At 44.0% G+C, this 22106-nt stretch overlaps 1 protein-coding gene across 1 annotated transcript in view; it reads left to right on the top strand.

The window, feature by feature from the left end:
* The first annotated feature begins 177 nt into the window (after window positions 1-177).
* Window positions 178-22106, top strand: part of LOC135526574 (cohesin subunit SA-2) — a 46570-nt gene continuing 24641 nt past the window's right edge. The window contains exons 1-12 of the mRNA XM_064955071.1: window positions 178-215; window positions 373-475; window positions 3509-3727; window positions 6088-6184; window positions 6702-6778; window positions 7026-7230; window positions 7446-7597; window positions 7701-7898; window positions 9974-10072; window positions 18757-18836; window positions 19079-19186; window positions 19316-19415. Coding sequence (XP_064811143.1) covers window positions 178-215; window positions 373-475; window positions 3509-3727; window positions 6088-6184; window positions 6702-6778; window positions 7026-7230; window positions 7446-7597; window positions 7701-7898; window positions 9974-10072; window positions 18757-18836; window positions 19079-19186; window positions 19316-19415 — 1476 coding nt within the window. The remainder of the gene's footprint in view (window positions 216-372; window positions 476-3508; window positions 3728-6087; window positions 6185-6701; window positions 6779-7025; window positions 7231-7445; window positions 7598-7700; window positions 7899-9973; window positions 10073-18756; window positions 18837-19078; window positions 19187-19315; window positions 19416-22106) is intronic.

Genomic DNA, 22106 nt, shown 5'->3' with positions numbered 1-22106 from the left:
TGCTTTTGCCAAGGTAGAATTGTAATATCCCGAACTCAATATGCTTGATCATATCCTATAACTGTTGTTTCTTCTATTCGCCAACCTGTTTAGCCAAAGTTCCTGAATCCAACCGTCATCTACCTCTATCTACCTCTAACTCTACAATACCATTAACATTACTGGCTGACCAGAAATATGGAAGTGCAACACTCTGATGAATCAAGCCATGACAGGTAAGTTAGGCTAGCTAGCTAGCTAAACATGACATGGGTATCACAAATATAAAAAGAACCAGCTAGCTATATAATTATGCAGACTTATTGCATTAGCTAGATAGTGTGATTGTTTATGACTTGTGTTGGCTTTGTTCATTACTACTTTTATTTGCAGTCTTGAGGAGATCGAGGACATCTCAGACTCTGGCAGTGACTTTGAAGTCCAGCTGAAGGCCATGAAGCGGAGAAAACAGACCACTGCACTACTAGGACCTCGGGTCTGTAATGTTTTTTCTCACACACACACACACCCCACCACAGGAGGTTGGTGTTATCTTAATTGGGATTTACAGGCTTGTGGTAATGGCTGTATGGGAATGAGTGGAATGGTATCAAATTAGGGATGGGTGTGGAAAATCAAGTTCTGGAACTGACTTCAAAAATCGATCTTTAACCAGAGATCACATTTTGTTCAAATACTGTAAAGCTATTTGGTCAAAATGTTGTCTTCAAGACAAAGTTAATATGCTTTGACGAGTGTTTAATTTGTACATGTGCATTTGCGGAACACAACAAAAAAGAAACCAAGCATCACAAAATTCTGCTCCCTAAAGGTCCTTTCCCCTTCATGTCTAAATCACTCAATTGTGTTTCCACCGCTCCCTTTACACGTGAGTGCTGAGTGCACCTACAGAAATAAATTACCATAAAAATGTATCTAACTGTTGGGGAACACAAAATACATTCCTTGCCAAATTACTTCAGTTTTATCACAAATTCAAAATGGACTGGTTAACTGAAGTGGGGAAATATGTGTTCCAACAAAGTTTTGGAATAATTGCGTAATTTTTGTTTAGGGTTCTTTCCGGATGACACTAGCTACACAGCCACAAAGTCAACATTGGGTATTAGAGGTCGACTGATTATGATTTTTCAACACCGATACCGATTATCGGAGGACCAAAAAAAGCCGATATTGATTAATCGGCCGATTTTATTTATTTGTAATAATGCCATTTACAGCAATACTGAATGAACACTTTTATTTTAACTTAATATAATACATAAATAAAATCAATTTAGCGTCAAATAAATAATGAAACAACATGTTCAATATGGTTTAAATAATGCAAAAACAAAGTGTTGGAGAAGAAATTAAAAGTGCAATATGTGCCATGTAAGAAAGCTAACGTTTAAGTTCCTTGCTCAGAACATGAGAACATATGAAAGCTGGTGGTTCCTTTTAACATGAGTCTTCAATATTCCCAGGTAAGAAGTTTTAGGTTGTAGTTATAGGAATTATAGGGCTATTTATCTCTATACGATTTTTATTTCATATACCTTTGACTATTGGATGTTCTTATAGGCACTTTAGTATTGCCAGTGTAACAGTATAGCTTCCGTTCCTCTCCTCGCTCCTCCCTGGTCTCGAACCAGAAACACAACGACAATTAGCGCGCGCTAACTAGCTAGCCATTTCACTTCGGTTACGCGAGCCTCATCTCGGGAGTTGATAGGCTTGAAGTCATAAACAGTGCAATGCTTGACGCACAACGAAGAGCTGCTGGCAAAACGCACAAAAGTGCTGTTTGAATGAATGTTTACGCGCCTGCTTCTGCCTACCATCGCTCAGTCAGATACTTGTATGCTCAGTCAGATTATATGCAACGCAGGACACGCTAGATAATATCTAGTAATATCATCAACCATGTGAAGTAAACTAGTGATTATGATTGATTGATTGTTTTTTATAAGATAAGTTTCATGCTAGCTAGCAACTTACCTTGGTTTACTGCATTCGCGTAACTCCTTGTGGAGTGCAACGAGAGAGAGGCAGGTCGTTATTGCGTTGGACTAGTTAAGGTTGCAAGATTGGATCCCCCGAGCTGACAAGGTGAAAATCTGTCGTTCTGCCCCTGAACAAGGCAGTTAACCCACTGTTCCTAGGACGTCATTGAAAATAAGAATGTGTTCTTAACTGACTTGCCTAGTTAATTAAAGATTAAATAAAGGTGTAAAAATGAAATTGGCGCCCAAAAATTCCGATTTCCGATTGTTATGAAAACTTGAAATCGGCCCCAATTAATCGGCCATTCCGATTAATCGGTCAACATCTGTTAAAATTATATCTATGATTTAACATTTGATAGAGCAGTCTGACTGAGCGGTGGTAGGCAGCAGCAGGCTCGTAAGCATTCATTCAAACAGCACTTTTGTGCATTTGCCAGCAGCTCTTCGCTGTGCTTCAAGCTGTTTATGACTTCAAGCCTATCAACTCCCGAGATTAGTCTGGTGTAACCGATGTGAAATGGCGAGCTAGTTAGCGTGGTGCGCTAAAAGCGTTTCAATTGGTGACGTCACTCGCTTTGAGACCTTGAAGTAGTTGTTCCCCTTGCTCTGCAAGGGCCGAGGCTTTTGTGGAGCGATGGGTAACGATGCTGTTCGCAACGAGCCAGGCGGCCCTAACTGCTGCATATACCCTGACTGCTTGCACGGAACGCAAGAGAAGTGACACAATTTCCCTAGTTAAAAGAAATTAATGTTAGCAGGCAATATTAACTAAATATGCAGGTTTAAAAATATATACTTGTGTATTGATTTTAAAGAAAGACATTGATGTTTATGGTTAGGTACACATTGGTGCAACGACAGTGCTTTTTTTGCAAATGCGCTTGTTAACCCGGAAGCCATCCCCACCAATGTGTTGAAGGAAACACCGTGCCACTGCCAACCGTGTTGGCGTCCATGCGCCCGGCTCACCACAGGAGTCGCTAGAGTGCGATGTGACAAGGACATCCCGGCCGGCCAAACCCTCCCCTAACACGAACAATGCTGGGCCAATTGTGCACCGCCTCATGGGTCTCCCGGTCGCGGCCGGCTGCAACACATCCCTGGATCGAACACGGGTCTGTAGTGATGCTTCAAGCAGTGCCTTAGACCGCTGCCCCACTCGGGACACCCTTAAAAGTAGCTTTTCATAGCTTCCATTCAAAAAAGGTCAAATGCCCATCCCTTTATAAAATACATCAAACACATGGGTTCCATTCCATTCACTACTTTCCAGCCATTTTAATGAGCCGTCCTCCCCTCAGCAGCCTACACTGACACACACAGATTCAGACATAGCAACCAGGTGCCATAATTTTTTCTCAATGAAGACTTAGCTAACCCCTCACTGTAACATCTGTTTGTTTAGATGTTATAGAGCTACATAAACTGTTTTGGGGGGAGCACCAACACTAACTACACTATTTATAGAATTACATTAATTCACTCACAATAGCCTTTTGAACCCTTTGTTTTATCCCCAGCCACCCAAGAGACCTAGGCGTAAAGCTGCATCCCAGGCCAGCCCAAATCCCAGCACCACCTCCACCCAACAAGCCCGTTCCCCTCAGCCACCGCAGCCTTCCCTGGGGAGAACTAGGCAGCTCGGCTCCCCCAGGCGAGAGAGAGAGAGGATGGGGAACCAGGGCATGAGCGCTGGGGATATGTATGAGGCTGTGAGATCTGGAAAGAGTGCTATGGTGGTGAGAGAGGGAGTGAGGTATTGGTGTGGGGGGAGAAACAAAGAGAATAGGTAGTGGGAGGGATGACGGGGAAATGAAGCCTTTACAGCCCACAATGGGGATGATTATCATGCACTGTCAGTAGCTGACAGATCTGATCCTACTAAGGCCCTTTGATGTAGAGGTAGGAGAGCTGCCATTGGGTCACATAGTCAATGATTGACAGCTCATGGTTGTCCCACCCACTGTTGGCCTCTGAAACTCCAGTTTCCCAGTCTCTTGAGGGTTAGGGAGTAAAAGTGTGAAAACAGTTCCCTATTATATAGGAGCACAATACAGATTTTTTTTCAGCCTTCAGCACTCTCACATAGATGGATAAGTTTACTCAACTCAATGAGTACAAATTGCAGCCTAGTACTGCAGAATAGTAGCTCTGCTCTCGGGCTGACCCCAATAAGTCGATTCGACGATTGTTTGGTCGTTAGACCGTTTTAGTCGAACAGTAACGTGTGTGTGTGTGTATATATATATGTGTATGTATATATGTATGTATATATATATATGTATATATGTGTGTATGTGTATATATGTGTGTATGTGTATATATGTGTATATATGTGTGTATGTATATATATGTGTGTATGTGTATGTATGCGTGTATGTATGGTAATGTATGTATGTATGGTAATGTAATGTAATTAATGTAATGTATGTATGGTAATGTATGTAATGTAATGTAATGTAATGTAATGTAATGTGGGGAGGCAGTTAGCCTAGTGGTTAGAGCGTTGGTCTAGTAACCGAAAGGTTGCAAGATCGAATCCCCGAGCTGACTATGCGGTACAAAATATGTCATTCTGCCACTGAACAAGGTAGATAACCCACTGTTCCTAGGCCGTCATTGAAAATAAGAATGCCTAGTTAATAAAAACTAAAATAAATTAATATATATATATATATTTATTTATTTATTACCGTTCAAAAGTTTGGAGTGGCTTAGAAATGTCCTTGTTTTTTTTTTAAAGGAAAGCAAAAAAATGTGTCCATTAAAATAACATCAAATTGATCAGAAATACAGTGTAGACATTGTTAATGTTGTGAAGCTGAAAACGGGAGATTTTTAATGGAATATCTACGTAGGCGTACAGAGGCCCATTATCAGCAACCGTCACTTCTGTGTTCTAATGGCTCGCTGTGTTAGCTAATCCAAGATTATCATTTTTAAAAGGCTAATTGATCATTAGAAAACCCTTTTGCAATTATGTTAGCACAGGTGAAAACTGTTATCCTGATTAAAGAAGCAATACCTAGTTGACTAGTTGAGTATATGGTATATCAGCATTTGTGGGTTCGATTACAGGCTCAAAATGGCCAGAAACAAATAACTTTCTTCTGAAATTCGTCAGTATGTTCTTGTTCTGAGAAATGAAGGCTATTCCAGACGAGAAATAGCCAAGAAACTGAAGATCTCATACAACGCGGTGTACTACTCCCTTCACAGAAAAACGCAAACTGACGAACCAGAATAGAAAGATGTGTGGGAGGCCCTGATGCACAACTGAGCAAGAGGACAAATACATTAGAATGTCTGCAATGTTTTTATTTGTTGGCCTTATGTAGGCAATTTTTAAATAGTTGACCATGGCAAGAGAAGTTACTTTTTAGGTTTCTATCATTTAAATTTGGATATAATTTTTATTAACCACATGACTATGATTTTGAGACATGAAGACATTATATTATTATATATTATAAGTTAAATGAAACTATCACACAAATGTCCATATGAAAAACAACTTGTACACAGATCGGTAGAACTGGTAAGATAAATTGTCATTCAACATGAAAAAGGTTGCCGACTCCTCGTGTAGCCTATTACCGGCAACTTCAGGAGAGTAATGTCAGAATCTGCGAAAGCCAGCAGGAGAGAGAGGAGAATAATTGGGTCAGGTTAAGGTTTTTTTCTTCTGGTTATCAAGATCTCTTGCGCCCTCTTGAGGCATTTGTCTTTTTTCATTGAACCTTAAGCTCAATGCATACAGTTGATTTTATTAAAACACATAGGGTGTGTCTATATGGAAAAATACACATTTAAAAGAACAGACGACTTTCGGTACAGCCCTACTCTACTCATACTCTGCTGTCCTAGAGAGTTGGAGAGACTGGGCGGGAGAAGATGACAGACAGAAAATATGGTTAGAGGTTAAAGGGGAAAGGGATGACAGTGTATATACCCATTTCTGTTTAGGGAATGATAATTAGAAAGGGAGGAGGACATTAACTGGTAAGAAAGGAGTAACTAATCGCCACATAATGATAACAGTTTTGACTTTGTATGCTGCTCTCCCCTCATTGGCTGTGGCCTCCCTGTCAATCTCCAGGCGGTGGTGGACGAGTGGCTAGACAGCTACAAGAAGGACCGGGATGCGGGCCTACTAGAGCTCATCAACTTCGTCGTTCAGTGCTGTGGCTGCAAAGGTCAGGGGTGTCTGAGAGACAGAGAGGGCAGGGGGTGATTGGGGTCAGGGGTCACTGGAATTTCTTTTAACCTGATCCCCAAAACAGCCATTGATTAGCACTCCGTCTATTGATTTCTGGGCCGGCTAACAATGCAAGGACCAGCGTCAAGCGGCCTGTCATTCCAGTGTATACTTACACTGGTATATGGATGGATGAAAGACTGATGAAGAAAGTTATGGGGGATGGAGGTTTAAAACACATGTATTTAGCACTGGGTTTCACATCCAATTTTTTGTTCATTAACAAATATTAGTTTGTGTTAGCATTTCATGTTTAGAGAAAATGAACTGCTTGTATGTTAGGGCCAGGTGATGTCAGCTTTGATCCTCCTCACCAGGGATGTGTTCATTAGGATGCAATGGAAAATGTTAAAATGTTTTGTAACACAAAATTAAAATGGGCTTTTCTGAACAGATGAGTCCAGGTAGTCGTTTTCGTCCGTTTCTTGTCTAATGAACACAACACTTCTCCTTAGGTGTGGTGAGCAGAGAGATGTTTGACGGTATGCAGAACGCTGAGATCATCAGCACACTGACCAAAGAGTTCAATGAGGTGAGAGAGCGGGGATACCTTTTGGGACCAAGTCAGAGTTTTTTTTTTATTGTGTTTTACACATCTCTTCGCGGCTCATGTAAAGTGCCCTGGGTTTGAGAAAAGCTTTATATGAATGATGATATAATTATTTAATTGGAACAATGTTATTCAATTATATTTCCCACTGCTAATTTCCACAACATTGAGCCCAAAACTAAGGAGATATTTTTATCTCTCATATCTCCTGTTCTCCTCCCCAACACAGGACTCTGTGAACTACCCCCTGTGCTCCCCTGGCCCACAGTGGCGTAAGTTCCGGGCTAGCATGTGTGAGTTTATGCAGGTGCTGGTGCGCTCCTGCCAGAACAGCTTTCTGTACGACGAGTACCTCTTCTCCGCCCTGCTGGCACTGCTCACCGGCCTGTCTGACTCCCAGGTCAGGGCCTTCAGACACACCAGCACCCTCATCGGTGAGACACTGGACAGCCACCGCATATTGACCACAGTACTGTTTTTGTTGAGTCCCAGCACACACTCATTGGTTCAATGTATTTACCAGCGAGGTGTGCTCTGTCTGTCTGTGTGCATGACTGTCTGTATGTCAATCTGTGCATGACCATATTTTGGGGCATATGTCTAGCCTTGTGTGTCCATTCCTATATGTAACTGTGTGTCCTCCCCCTAGCGATGAAGCTGATGACTGGTATAGTGGAGGTAGCAGTGATGGTGTTTGCCCAGATTAAGACCACCCAGAGACGGTACGACGCGGAGAGGAGCAAGAGTGCCGAACACAGAGCCTCAGAGAGGCTGGAGGAACTACAGGCCACCATCAGCGAGGTAACACGCGCGCACACACCCTGATAATGCTCATCTTCAGCACATCCCTACACATTCTGTTCTGTTCAGTCTCTCTTTTGTGTGTGTGTGTGTGTGTGTTAAGCTGCGGGAGCACCAGGAGGAGCTGTCCTCCATGATGAATGCTACGTTTCGGGGTGTGTTTGTGCACCGCTACCGGGACCGCGTAGCTGAGATCAGGGCCGTATGTATTGAGGAGATGGGCGTGTGGCTCAGAGAAAACCCCGGAGACTTCCTCAACGACGGATATCTCAAGTACCTGGGCTGGACCCTGCACGACAAGGTGGGCAGGCAGACAGACGCCCTACTAGTGTTGTCACAATATCAACATTTTACTAATGATACAATAACAGGCAAGTATCAAGTATCACGATTCCGAGGAGTAAAAAAACAACAACAAAAACGTCCTGTTCACCCTGCCCCCCCAGACGCTTGTTCCCATTTTCGAAACGTTAAGCGCGTGTGCTACACAAACCTGCCACTGATATTCACACTTTACTCAATACAACACATTGAATTTGACTTCAAACTGTTCACTTTATAATAGAATACTGCATAGAATCGCTAATTCCCTGATATTTGCAAAGGCCTAGCTGTGATTTGGCTGGAGGAATGGGAGGAAGGAATATACATAATGATCTGCATGTCATTGTGTCAGTAAGGGGAAAACACTGCATGAAACCTCTACTCTCATAAAACACACTACCTCTCTCACACACTCCTGTCTGTCAACAAACATACATTCTATTTGCAGTGTGTAAGTAGCACCAGAAAGAGATATATTTTTGATATAGTTAGCCTTATATGACTACAGTTAGCCTTGTTTTTATTAATTTGTTTAACCTTTATTTAACTAGGCAAGTCAGTTAGGAACAAACTCATATTTACAATGACGGCCTAGACCGGCAAAACCCAGACAACGCTGGGTCAATTGTGCGCCGCCCTATGGGACTCCCAATCACAGCCGGTTGTGATACAGCCTGGAATCGAACCAGGGTGTCTGTAGTGATACCGCTGCACCAGTCGGGAGCCCTTATCTGACTAGTGTGTTCTATATGAATAGAGTTAGTCCCTGTATGAATAGAGTTAGTCCCTGTATGAATAGAGTTAGTCCCTGTATGAATAGAGTTAGTCCCTGTATGAATAGAGTTAGTCCCTGTATGACTAGAGTTAGTCCCTGTATGACTAGAGTTAGTCCCTGTATGACTAGAGTTTTGGCCCTGTATGACTCTTACCTTTCAACAACATCTCATGAGTAGCCGACCCTTCTCCTTTCTTCCTGTGCCAAGCTGCAAATCTGTTTTTCCATTTTGGCACTGCTGTGTGACAGTGAACTTGCAACGCCTATCAGACTGGCCTGTGCTCTTTGTTATGCCAGGGAATAAATTATATACAATGAATCAACTTTGCTAGCTCTGCTTGCTGCTCCAATGTATCAAATGTTAGAACAGAAGACTGACCAGGGTCTACATCCCCCATCGCCATCATGGCTAAAATTATATTTTAAAAACTGATGGAAGAATAGATGCACAAGAAGAGTGGACAGAGAAAAGCAGGTCAGTGATGGCTGGAAGGGGAAGCAGGTCAGTGATGGCTGGAAGGGGAAGCAGGTCAGTGATGGCTGGAAGGGGAAGCAGGTCAGTGATGGCTGGAAGGGGAAGCAGGTCAGTGATGGCTGGAAGGGGAAGCAGGTCAGTGATGGCTGGAAGGGGAAGCAGGTCAGTGATGGCTGGAAGGGGAAGCAGGTCAGTGATGGCTGGAAGGGGAAGCAGGTCAGTGATGGCTGGAAGGGGAAGCAGGTCAGTGATGGCTGGAAGGGGAAGCAGGTCAGTGATGGCTGGAAGGGGAAGCAGGTCATTGATGGCTGGAAGGGGAAGCAGGTCATTGATGGCTGGAAGGGAAGCAGGTCAGTGATGGCTGGAGGGTGGAAGCAGGCGATAACAGCTGCCGCACATGAGATGTGCATGAAAGTAAAGTGGACATTATTAGACAGGTGCATACAAGAGACTAGTTTCTCATTGCTTAAAATAATTTAAGCTGAATGTATAAACAATTGATTTTATAACAGGCGCCAGTGGGTTCTATAGCTTGGGAGGGCCAAAAAAGTTGGTAGTATCATATGAAACGGTACTACGGCATTCTAAAATGTTGGTATCATGACGTTTTGGTAAGCGATAATACCGCGGTACACTACACGCAACACAGGCACACATGGGGGGGGCCTCCAACATTCTATCTAGTTGAATATCTTAACTTTGCTTTGAAAGATGACAATGATATGGTGTCTGTTTATCCAGATTGAAAGTAAACAGTGCAAGAATGTGTTGCATGTGGTGTGAGACTGCTCTTCACCCACAGCAAGGCTCAGTGCGTCTGCAGTGTGTGCGGGCCCTGCAGGGCCTCTACAAGGAGAAGGACTTAGTTGGACGCCTAGAGCTTTTCACCAGCAGGTTTAAGGTAGGCCTCCTGCATCTCTTTATCTGGTCTCTCCATCTTGCTCTCGCTTTTTCTATCTCTGTTTCTTTCTCTATTTCTCTCTCGTTCTTTGTTTCTCTCGTTCTTTCTCTCTCCCTTTGTTTTTGTCAGTCTCCCACAGTTTTTTCTGTCCTTCAGTGTCATCTTTCAGTGTGTCCGTCCTTAGCTGGGCACCAATTAGGGTGTAGCACAACTCCCATGTTAAAAAGCTCTCCACCATCACTAAGCGTGTGTGTGTGCCCTCGCATTTTGGACACTCACAATACAGGATGCAGGTTATGTCACCATATCAACTATACCACTAAACAATAGCCATTTGCAGTGGTATTTTCACCCTCTCTGTCCCAGTTTGTGGTAACCATTTGTGGTAGGGTTTTCATGATTCCAGTATCACGATGCTACGATACCAGATATCCCATGGCAAAAAAAAACTGTAAGAGATGGTGCCGGAGAACAAGGTTGACGTTTTACGTATTCCTAACCAATTGTTTTTGCGTTGTTTGTAACTTGTAACTTATTTTTATTACTTATTTTGTATATAATGTTTCTGCTACCATCTTTTATGACCGAAAATAACTTCTGGGCATCAGAACTGGGACTACTCACTACAGATTGGCAGAGTCCTTTTTTTCCTTTAACGAGACCGACGTGAATGATATACTGCTTCCCCGGGAACAGGCCCAGATCCCCGTCATTTGCGTGAAGAGAAGGCGGAGAAAAGGGGGCCAGGGGGCGGGCTGCCTTCTGAGAATCCATAGGTGATCTAATAAACCCCCACTTCCTTCCATTCTGCTAGCAAACGTGCAATCTTTGGAAAATTAAATCTATGACCTACGTGGAAGATTAAACTACCAACTGGACATTCAAAACTGTAATATCTTATGCTTCACGGAGTTGTGGCTGAACGGCGACATCATCAACATACAGCTGGCTGGTTCTACACTGTATCGGCAGGACACAACAGCGGCGTCTGGTAAAACAATGTATTTTTGTAAATAATAGCGGATGAACAATATCTAAGGATGGCTCAAGGTTTTGCTCACCTGAGGTAGAGTATCTCATGATAAGCTGTAGACCACACTATCGACCTAGAGAGTTTTCATCTGTGTTTTTCATAGCTTTCTACATACCACCACAGACTGATGCTGGCACTTAAGACCGCACTGAATGAGCTGTATTCCACCATAAGCAAACAGGAAAACGCTCACCAAGAGGCGGCGCTCCTAGTGACTGAGGACTTTAATGTAGGGAACCTTAAATCCGTCTTACCCAATTTCTATCAGCATGTTAAATATACAACCAGAGGGAAAAAACTATTGACCACCTTTATTCCACACATACGCATACATTATAATCCAAGATGGCGTAGCGTTTCTCTTTGTCTTAAACCGTGTCTTGTCCCGTGTAAATAGCCAGTCTTTTTCATATATATCTTAATCTCACATTCTATCTACAAACAAAATATACTTTCCTGCAACCCGCCTCACCCAATGTGGTACGGGTCTGCTATTTTTATTCCTGATAACTGGAACTTCCATCAGGAGCTAGCCAGCTAACTTGCTACTAGTCTTTGTTAGCCACGGCTAGCGGGCTTCACCTTTTTCTCGGTCACCAGCTAGCCTTCGCTCGGACAATACCTGCCAGTCTGCACACCGCGATATCAAGCCAGAGCATATTGGACTGCTTCTCTCTACCACATCACCAGATTCCTGCCGCTCTGGATCATTACACCGGATCATTGCAGCTAGATAGCTGCAAACGAGTGGCTACTGTTAGCTAACGCATCTGTCCCGAAGCAAGCACCAGCTAGCCTTGAGCTAGCCTCGAGCTAGGCTCATATACCAGCTAATTCTAGGGCTACAATACCTCCTTTGCCAACTGGCCTGGACCCTTTATTGTCGACACGGAGACCTGCTGATCCATCACGACTGGACTGCGGACGTGATCGCCCGATGTGGTCTCAACAGGCTATTCTGTTACGATGTCGCTGAAGAACCATCTACTAGCCCTGGCCCACTAGCTTTTCTGAATGCTGTGTCCCCTGCTCGCCTAGCGTAGTAGTGACTACCGAACGGTACCCTGACTCACTTATTGCTGCTCTTTTGACCCTATGATCACTCTGCTACAAAGCTGATGCCCCCTGGACTGTTTCAATAACACAGTACCTCATTTTGTTTACCTGTCGGCCCCAGTCTCGAACTCAGGCCCTGTATGTACCTAACTGACCCACTCTGCCCATTCATTGCCATTTACCCGTTGTTGTCTTAGCTCTCCTGATCAATACTTGTGATTGCTTTATGCCTCCCTCTAATGTCAATATGCCTTGTCTACTGCTGTCTTGGCTAGTTTTTATTGTTTTATTTCACTGTAGAGCTCTTAGTCCCGCTCAACATTCCTTTGATAGCTCTTTTGTCCCACCCCACACACGTGCGGAGACCTCACCTGGCTTAACTGGTGCCTGCAGAGACGAAACCTCTCATCGTCAATCAACGCCTTGGTTTACCTTCACTGTACTCACATCCTACCATACCCATTGTCTGTACATTATGCCCTGAATCTATTCTACTACTCCCAGAAATTTGCTCCTTTTATTCTCTGTCCCCAATGCACTAGATGACCAGTTCTTATAGCCTTTAGCTGTACCCTTATTCTACTCCTCTTCTGGTCCTCTGGTGATGTAGAGGTTAACCCAGGCCCTGTAGCCCCTAGTTCCACTCCTATTCCCAAGGTGCTATCATTTCTTGACTTCTGGAAGTGTAAAAGCCTTTATTTCATGCATGTTAACATCAGAAGCCTCCCTAAGTTTGTTTTGTTCACTGCTTTAGCACACTCCGCCAACCCTGATGTCCTAGCCATGTCTGAATCCTGGCTTAGGAAGGCCACCAGAATTTTCCAACCCCAACTACAGCATTTTCTGCCAAGATAGAACTGTCAAAGGGGGTGGAGTTAGCCTGCAGAGTTCTGTCATGCTATCCAGGTCTGTGCCAATACAGTTTGAGCTTCTACTTTTAAAAATCATGTAAATCTCTCACTGTTGCCGCTTGTTATAGACCCCCCTCAGCCCCCAGCTGTGCCCTGGACACCATATGTGAATTAATTGCCCCCCATTTATCTGCAGAATTTGTACTGTTAGGTGACCTAAACTGGGACACCCCGGCCATCCTACAATCTAAGCTAGATGCCCTCAAATCTCACACAAATTATCAAGGAACCTACCAGGTATAACCCTAAATGCATAAACACGGGCACCCTCATAATTTTTAATTTTACTAGGCAAGTCAGTTAAGAACAAATTCTTATTTTCAATGACGGCCTAGGAACAGTGGGTTAACTGCCTGTTCAGGGGCAGAACGACAGATTTGTACCTTGTCAGCTCAGGGATTTGAACTTGCAACCTTTTGGTTACTAGTCCAACGCTCTAACCACTAGGCTACCCTACCCTGATATCATCCTGACCAACCTGCTCTCTAAATACACCTCTGCTGCCTTCAACCAGGATCTCTGCAATCACTGCCTCATTGCCTGCGTCCATAATGGGTCCGCGGTCAAACGACCACCCCCATCACTGTCAAACGCTCCCTAAAACATTTCAGCGAGCAGGCCTTTCTCGTCGACCTGGCCTGGGTATCCTGGAAAGATATTGACCTCATCCCGTCAGTAGAGGATGCCTGGCTGTTCTTTTAAAAGTGCTTTCCTCACCATCTTAAATAAGCATGCCCCATTCAAAAAATGTAGAATTAAGAACAGATATAGGTTCACTCCAGACTTGACTGCCCTTGACCAGTACAAAAACATCCTGTGGCGTACTGCATTAGCATCAAATTGCCCCTGTGATATGCAACTTTTCAGGGAAGTTAGGAACCAATATACAAAGGCAGTTAGGAAAGCAAAGGCTAGCTTTTTCAAACAGAAATTTGCACCCTGTAGCACAAACTCCCAAAAGTTCTGGGACACTGTAAAGTGTATGGAGAATAAGAGCACCTCCTCCCAGCTGCCCACTGGACTGAGGCTAGGAAACACTGTCACCACCGATAAACCTACGATAATCAAGAATTTTAAAAAGCATTATTCTATGGCTGGGCTAGACAATCTGGACCCTCTCTTTCTAAAATTTTCCGCTGCAGTTGTTGTAACCCCTATTCAACCTCTTTCATATCGTCTGAGATCCCTAAAGATTGGAATGCTGCGGCGGTCATCCCCCTTTTCAAAGGGTGAGACACTCTAGACCCAAACTGTTTCAGACCTATATTTATCCTACCCTGCCTTTCTAAAGTCTTCAAAAGCCAAACAGATCACCGACCATTTTGAATCCCACCGTACCTTCTTCTCTATGCAATCTGGTTTCCGAGCTGGTCATGGGTGCACCTCAGCCACGCTCAAGGTCCTGAACGATATCATAACTGCCATCGATAAAATACAATACTGTGCAGCCGTCTTCATTGACCTGGACGAGGCTTGCGACTCTGTCAATCACCACATTCTTATCGGCAGACTCATCAGCCTTGGTTTATCAAATGACTGCCTCGCCTGGTTCACCAACTACTTCTCAGATAGAGTTCAGTGTGTCAAATTGGAGGGCCTGTTGTCCGGACCTCTTGCAGTCTCTATGGGGGTGCCACAGGGTTCAATTCTCGGGCCGACTCTTTTCTCTGTACACATCAATGATGTCGCTCTTGCTGCTGGTGTTTCTCTGATCCACCTCTACGCATACAACACCATTGTGTATACTTCTGGCCCTTCTTTGGACACTGTGTTAACAAACCTTCAGGCGAGCTTCAATGCCATACAACACTCCTTCCGTGGCCTCCAACTGCTCATAAATGCAAGTAAAACTAAATGCATGCTCTTCAACCAATCAATGCTCACACCTGCCTGCCCGTCCAGCATCACTACTCTGGACGGTTCTGACTCTCCTTCCAGGCTCACATTAAGCATCTCCAATCCAAAATGAAATCAAGAGTTGGCTTCATATTTTGCATCAAAGCATCCTTCACTCATGCTGCCAAACATATTCTCGTAAAACTGACTATCCTACTGATCCTTGACTTCGGCAATGTCATTTACAAAATAGCCTCCAACACTATTCTCAGCAAATTGGATGCAGTCTATCACAGTGCCATCCGTTTTGTCACCAAAGCCCCATAAACTACCCATCAGTGTGACCTGTATGCTCTCGTTTCCTGGCCCTCGCTTCATATTCGTCGTCATCCAGGTCATCTATAAGTCTTTGCTAGGTAAAGCCCCGCCTTATCTCAGCTCACTGGTCACCATAGCAGCACACACCCGCAGCACGTGTGCCTTACCTCCCTAATCTTACTACATTTGCACACACTGTATATAGATTTTTCTATTGTGTTATTGACTGTACGTTTGTTAATCCTATGTATAACTCTGTTGTTTGTGTCGCACTGATTTTCTTTATCTTGGCCAGGTCGCTATTGTAAATGAGAACTTGTTTTCAACTGGCCTACCTGGTTAAATAAATAAAGGTGAAAAATACATTTCAATTAAAAAAAAAATACAAAGCTCGCCCTCCATTTTGCAAATCTGACCTTAATTCTATTCTCCTGATTCCTGCTTACAAACAAAAAATTAAAGCAAGGAAGCACCAGTGACTCAAATCAATTAAAAAAGTGTTCAGATGAAGCAGATGCTAAGCTACAGGACTGTTTTGCAAGCACAGACTGGAATATGTTCCGTTGTTCCTCCGATGACATTGAGGAGTACACCACATCAGTCATTTTCTTCATCAATAAGTGCATCAATGACGTCCCCTCCCACAGTGACTGTACGTACGTACATACCCCAAACAGAAGCCATGGATTACAGGCAACATCCGTACTGAGCTAAAGGTTAGAGCTCCTGCTTTCAAGGATTGGGACCCGGAAGCTTATAAGAAATTCCGCTATGCCCTCCAACAAACCATCAAACAGGCAAATAGTCAATGCAGGACTAATATCGAATCGCAATACACCGGCTCTGACACTCGTTGGATGTGGCAGGGCTTGCAATCACTTACAGACTAGAAAGAGAAGACACAAGCCCACCGGACGAGCTAAACTACTTCAATGTTCGCTTCGAGGCAAGTAACACTGAAACATGCATAAGAGCACCAGCTGTACCGGATGACTGCGTGATCACGCTCTCCGCAGCCGATGTGTGTAAGACCTTTAAACCGTTCAACATTCACAATTTGCAAATAAATAAATTAAAAACCCTACAATGTGATATTCTGGACGAAAAAATAATAATTTTGTCTGTCATAGTTGAAGTGTACCTATGATGAAAATTACAGGCCTCTCTTTTTAAGTGGGAAAACTTGCACAATTGGTGCCTGACTAAATACTTTTTTGCCCCACTGTATATTGTGGGTGCTATAGCTTGCCAATTAAACTAATGTGACTAGGTGACAACATAATGCTGTTTGTTTCTAACATTAGGAATGTTTTCTTCAAGAAAAGAAATCTGCTTCATGTTTTGTTTCCTTGCCGCAATACATTTACATTTAAGTCATTTAGCAGACGCTCTTATCCAGAGCGACTTACAAATTGGTGAATTCACCTTCTGACATCCAGTGGAACAGCCACTTTACAATAGTGCATCTAAATCATTTAAGGGGGGGGTGAGAAGGATTACTTATCCTATCCTAGGTATTCCTTGTAGAGGTGGGGTTTCAGGTGTCTCCGGAAGGTGGTGATTGACTCTGCTGTCCTGGCGTCGTGAGGGAGTTTGTTCCACCATTGGGGGGCCAGAGCAGCGAACAGTTTTGACTGGGCTGAGCGGGAACTGTACTTCCTCAGTGGTAGGGAGGCGAGCAGGCCAGAGGTGGATGAACGCAGTGCCCTTGTTTGGGTGTAGGGCCTGATCAGAGCCTGGAGGTACTGCGGTGCCGTTCCCCTCACAGCTCCGTAGGCAAGCACCATGGTCTTGTAGCGGATGCGAGCTTCAACTGGAAGCCAGTGGAGAGAGCGGAGGAGCGGGGTGACGTGAGAGAACTTGGGAAGGTTGAACACCAGACGGGCTGCGGCGTTCTGGATGAGTTGTAGGGGTTTAATGGCACAGGCAGGGAGCCCAGCCAACAGCGAGTTGCAGTAATCCAGACGGGAGATGACAAGTGCCTGGATTAGGACCTGCGCCGCTTCCTGTGTGAGGCAGGGTCGTACTCTGCGGATGTTGTAGAGCATGAACCTACAGGAACGGGCCACCGCCATGATGTTGGTTGAGAACGACAGGGTGTTGTCCAGGATCACGCCAAGGTTCTTAGCGCTCTGGGAGGAGGACACAATGGAGTTGTCAACCGTGATGGCGAGATCATGGAACGGGCAGTCCTTCCCCGGGAGGAAGAGCAGCTCCGTCTTGCCGAGGTTCAGCTTGAGGTGGTGATCCGTCATCCACACTGATATGTCTGCCAGACATGCAGAGATGCGATTCGCCACCTGGTCATCAGAAGGGGGAAAGGAGAAGATTAATTGTGTGTCGTCTGCATAGCAATGATAGGAGAGACCATGTGAGGTTATGACAGAGCCAAGTGACTTGGTGTATAGCGAGAATAGGAGAGAGCCTAGAACAGAGCCCTGGGGGACACCAGTGGTGAGAGCGCGTGGTGAGGAGACAGATTCTCGCCACGCCACCTGGTAGGAGCGACCTGTCAGGTAGGACGCAATCCAAGCGTGGGCCGCGCCGGAGATGCCCAACTCGGAGAGGGTGGAGAGGAGGATCTGATGGTTCACAGTATCGAAGGCAGCCGAAAGGTCTAGAAGGATGAGAGCAGAGGAGAGAGAGTTAGCTTTAGCAGTGCGGAGCGCCTCCGTGATACAGAGAAGAGCAGTCTCAGTTGAATGACTAGTCTTGAAACCTGACTGATTTGGATCAAGAAGGTCATTCTGAGAGAGATAGCGGGAGAGCTGGCCAAGGACGGCACGTTCAAGAGTTTTGGAGAGAAAAGAAAGAAGGGATACTGGTCTGTAGTTGTTGACATCGGAGGGATCGAGTGTAGGTTTTTTCAGAAGGGGTGCAACTCTCGCTCTCTTGAAGACTGAAGGGACGTAGCCAGCGGTCAGGGATGAGTTGATGAGCGAGGTGAGGTAAGGGAGAAGGTCTCCGGAAATGGTCTGGAGAAGAGAGGAGGGGATAGGGTCAAGCGGGCAGGTTGTTGGGCGGCCGGCCGTCACAAGAAGCGAGATTTCATCTGGAGAGAGAGGGGAGAAAGAGGTCAGAGCACAGGGTAGGGCAGTGTGAGCAGAACCAGCGGTGTCGTTTGACTTAGCAAACGAGGATCGGATGTCGTCGACCTTCTTTTCAAAATGGTTGACGAAGTCATCTGCAGAGAGGGAGGAGGGGGAGGAGGATTCAGGAGGGAGGAGAAGGTGGCAAAGAGCTTCCTAGGGTTAATTCAATAATTCCGATTATCACGATACTGGTATCGTGACAACCCTAATTTGTGGTATTTTAACTCTGTACGTATTGCAGTTTGCAGGTTTTGTTTGTGTCTAGAACAGATGGCTAATAGTCATTCTCAAGCATGTCAGTTCAAATTGCTTCATAAACCCCTTCCAAGCCCCATGTGTTGCATGAGATAGTGGCTGTTTATTCCTTGGCTTAGTGAAATTGGACAGCTCCATCCTTTCTGTTGTCTTTGTGTGTGTGTGTTGTGTGATTCTGTTTAGGAGAGGATGCTCTGCATGGTGCTAGACAAGGACCCAGACGTGGCGGTGGAAGCTGTCCAGCTGCTGCTGCTCCTCCAACAGTGAGTGTGTGTGTGTGTGAAGGTCTGCCAGCAAGTGCTTGCCGTTTATGAAATTCTATAGTGTGTGTGAATGCGTGTAACTGTGTTGTGGCTATGTGAATTTCTTGTATGTTTATTTTTTGGTTCACACAAGTAGTAGATTGATGCGTATGCGCATGCGGGAGTGTGTGGCATTTACTATGTAAATAATGTGTGTGTGTGTGTGTGTGTGTGTGTGTGTGTGTGTGCGCGCGCACGTGCAGAAGGACAGAGGAAGGCTTGTCCGAGGAGGAGTGTAGCCATGTGTATCCTTTGGTGTTTGCCTCCCGCAGAGGCCTGGCATCTGCTGCTGGTGCTTTCCTCTACCACAAGTCAGTCATCTCTCCATCATTAAACCATCTCTAACGCTCTCTATCCTCTCTGTCCCACATGATATCCCTGTATCCTCTAGCCATCCCTACCACTATCACTTAAAAATATCAATCTATCTTGTGTGTCAGACTGTGTAGTGCGATGAGCAGCGAGCCACAGGAAGTAGACATGGGAAGTCGCCGGGCCGCCTTCTTCAACCTGCTGGTCTCCTTTTACATCCAGAGTGAGGTAAAGCGCACTACATTGCTGCCTGCCAAAAGATGAGGGACAGTCTGACAGACCAACCAAGCTGCACACCCCTATGCTTATTTTTATTGTTCAATGTATGATTATTTTGACCCTTAATTATTGATGTTACTGTTGTCCCATTGACAGTATTGATTATTATTATTTTAATTATGGTAATATTGTAAATCTCCAAAATAAGCGTTTGGTAATATGTACATTACTGTTCAAAAGTTTGGGGTCACTTAGAAATGTCCTTGTTTTTGAAAGAAAAGCAGATTTCTTTGTCCATTAAAATAACATCAAATTGACCAGAAATACAGTGTAGACATTGTTAATGTTGTGAATGACTATTGTAGCTGGAAACGGCATATTTTTTTTAATGGAATATCTACATTGGCGTACAAAGGCCCATTATCAGCAACCATCACTCTTGTGTTCCAAGTTTATAATTTTAAAAGGCTAACTGATCATTAGAAAACCCTTTTGCAATAATGTTAGCATAGCTGAAAACTGTTGTGCTGATTAAAGAAGCAGTAAAACTGGCATTCTTTAGACTAGTTGAGTATCTGGAGCATCAGCATTTGTGGGTTCGATTACAGCCACAAAATGGCCAGAAACAAAGAACTTTCTTCTGAAACTTGTTAGTCTATTCTTGTTCTGAGAAATGAAGGCTATTCCATGCGAGCTATTGCCAAGAAACAGACGATCTCGTACAATGCTGTGTACTACTCCCTTCACAGAACAGTGCAAACTGTCTCTAACCAGAATAGAAAGAAGAGTGGGAGGCCCCGGTGCACAACTGTACAAGTTGGCAAGTACATTTGAGTGTCTAGTTTGAGAAACAGACGCCTCGCCTCACAAGTCCTCAACTGGCAGCTTCATTAAATAGTACCCACAAAACACCAGTCTCAACGTCAACAGTGAAGAGGCGACACCGGAATGCTGGCCTTCTAGGGAGAGTTGCAAAGAAAAAGCCATATATCAGACTGGCCAATAAAAATAAAAGATTAAGATGGGCAAAAGAACAGAGACACTGGAGAGAGGAAGATTGGAAAAAAGTGTTTGAGGTGTTGTTCGGATCACAAAAGAAAATTCGTGAGACATAGAAAAAATGAAAAGATGCAGGAGGAGTGCTTGACACCATCTGGCAAGCATGGTGTGATGGTCTGGGGGTGCTTTGGTGGTGGTAAAGTGGGAAATTTGTACAGAATAAAAGGGATCTTGAAGAAGGAAGGCTATCACTCCATTTGGCAACGCCATGCAATACCTTGTGGACAGCACTTAATTGGAGCCAATTTCCTGCTAAAACAGGACAATGAACAGCTCCAAACTATCCAATAACTATTTAGGGAAGAAGCAGTCAGCTGGTATTCTGTCTGTAATGGAGTGGCCAGCACAGTCAACACAATTATTTAAATTAAAAATCATTATTTATAACCTTGTCAACATCTTGACTATATTTCCTATTCATTTTGCAACTAATTTCATGGATGTTTTCATGGAAAACAAGGACATTTCTAAGTGACTTCAAACTTTTGAACCGTAGTGTACATTGTTACATCACGCCAGTAAAGCAAATTGAATTGAATTGAAGAAATATGCTGCACTCTCTCTCCTGTCTCTCAATTAAATTTAAGGGCTTTATTGGCATGCGAAAAATATGTTAACATTGCCAAAGCATGTGAACAAGATAATTAACAAAAGTTAAGTAGTTAAAAGTTAAGTAAGTAAGCATTACACTCACAAAAATTACAAAAGAATAAAGAAATGTCAGAGGTCATATTATGTGCAGATAGTTAAAGTACAAGGGAAATAAATAAACATAACTATTGGTTGTATTTGCAGTGGTGTTTGTTCTTCACTGGTTGCCCTTTTTGTTGTGGCAACAGGTCACATCTTGCTGCTGTGATTGCACACTGTGGTACTTCACCCAGATATGGGAACTTATCAAAACTGGGTTTGTTTTCAAATTCTTTGTGGATGTGTGTATTCTGAGGGAAATGTCTCTATGGTCATACATTTGCAGGTTAGGAAGTGCAGCTCAGTTTCCACCTCATTTTGTGGGTAGTGTGCACATATCCTGTCTTGAGAGCCAGGTTGGCCTACCGTGACTTTTCTCAATAGCAAGGCTATGCTCACTGAGTCTGTTCATAGTGGAGGCTTTTCTTAAGTTTGGGTCAGTCACTGTTACGGGCAAATAGCATTCTAGTTTGCTCAGTTTTTTTGTTAATTCTTTCCAATGTGTCAAGTAATTGTCTTTTTGCTTTCTCATGGTTTGGTTGGGTCTAATTGTGTTGCTGTCCTGGGACTATGGGGTCTTTTTGTGGGCAGATCCCCAGGACCAGCTTGCTTAGGGGACTCTTCTCCAGGTTAATCTCTGTAGGTGATGGCTTTGTTTTGTAATGTTTGGGAGTCTCTTTTCTGGACTTTAATAATTAGCGGGTATCGGCCTAATTCTGCTCTGCATGCATTTGATGTTTTACGTTGTACACGGAAGATATTTTTGAAGAATTCTGCATGCAGACTCAATTTGGTGTTTGTCCCATTTTGTGAATTCTTGGTTGATGAGTGGACTCCAGACCTCACAACTATACAGGGCAATGGGTTCTTAGAATTTTTTGCTAGATCCTATTGGTCTGTCAAATTTTATGTTCCCTTTGATGGCATAGAAGGCTCTTTTTGCCTTGTTTC

The sequence above is a fragment of the Oncorhynchus masou genome, chromosome 32 (genome assembly GCF_036934945.1).
Source record: "Oncorhynchus masou masou isolate Uvic2021 chromosome 32, UVic_Omas_1.1, whole genome shotgun sequence".
Classification (NCBI taxonomy): Eukaryota; Metazoa; Chordata; class Actinopteri; order Salmoniformes; family Salmonidae; genus Oncorhynchus; species Oncorhynchus masou.
The sequence above is the reverse complement of the archived record's forward strand: the minus strand, read 5'-3'. Positions and strand labels throughout refer to the sequence as shown.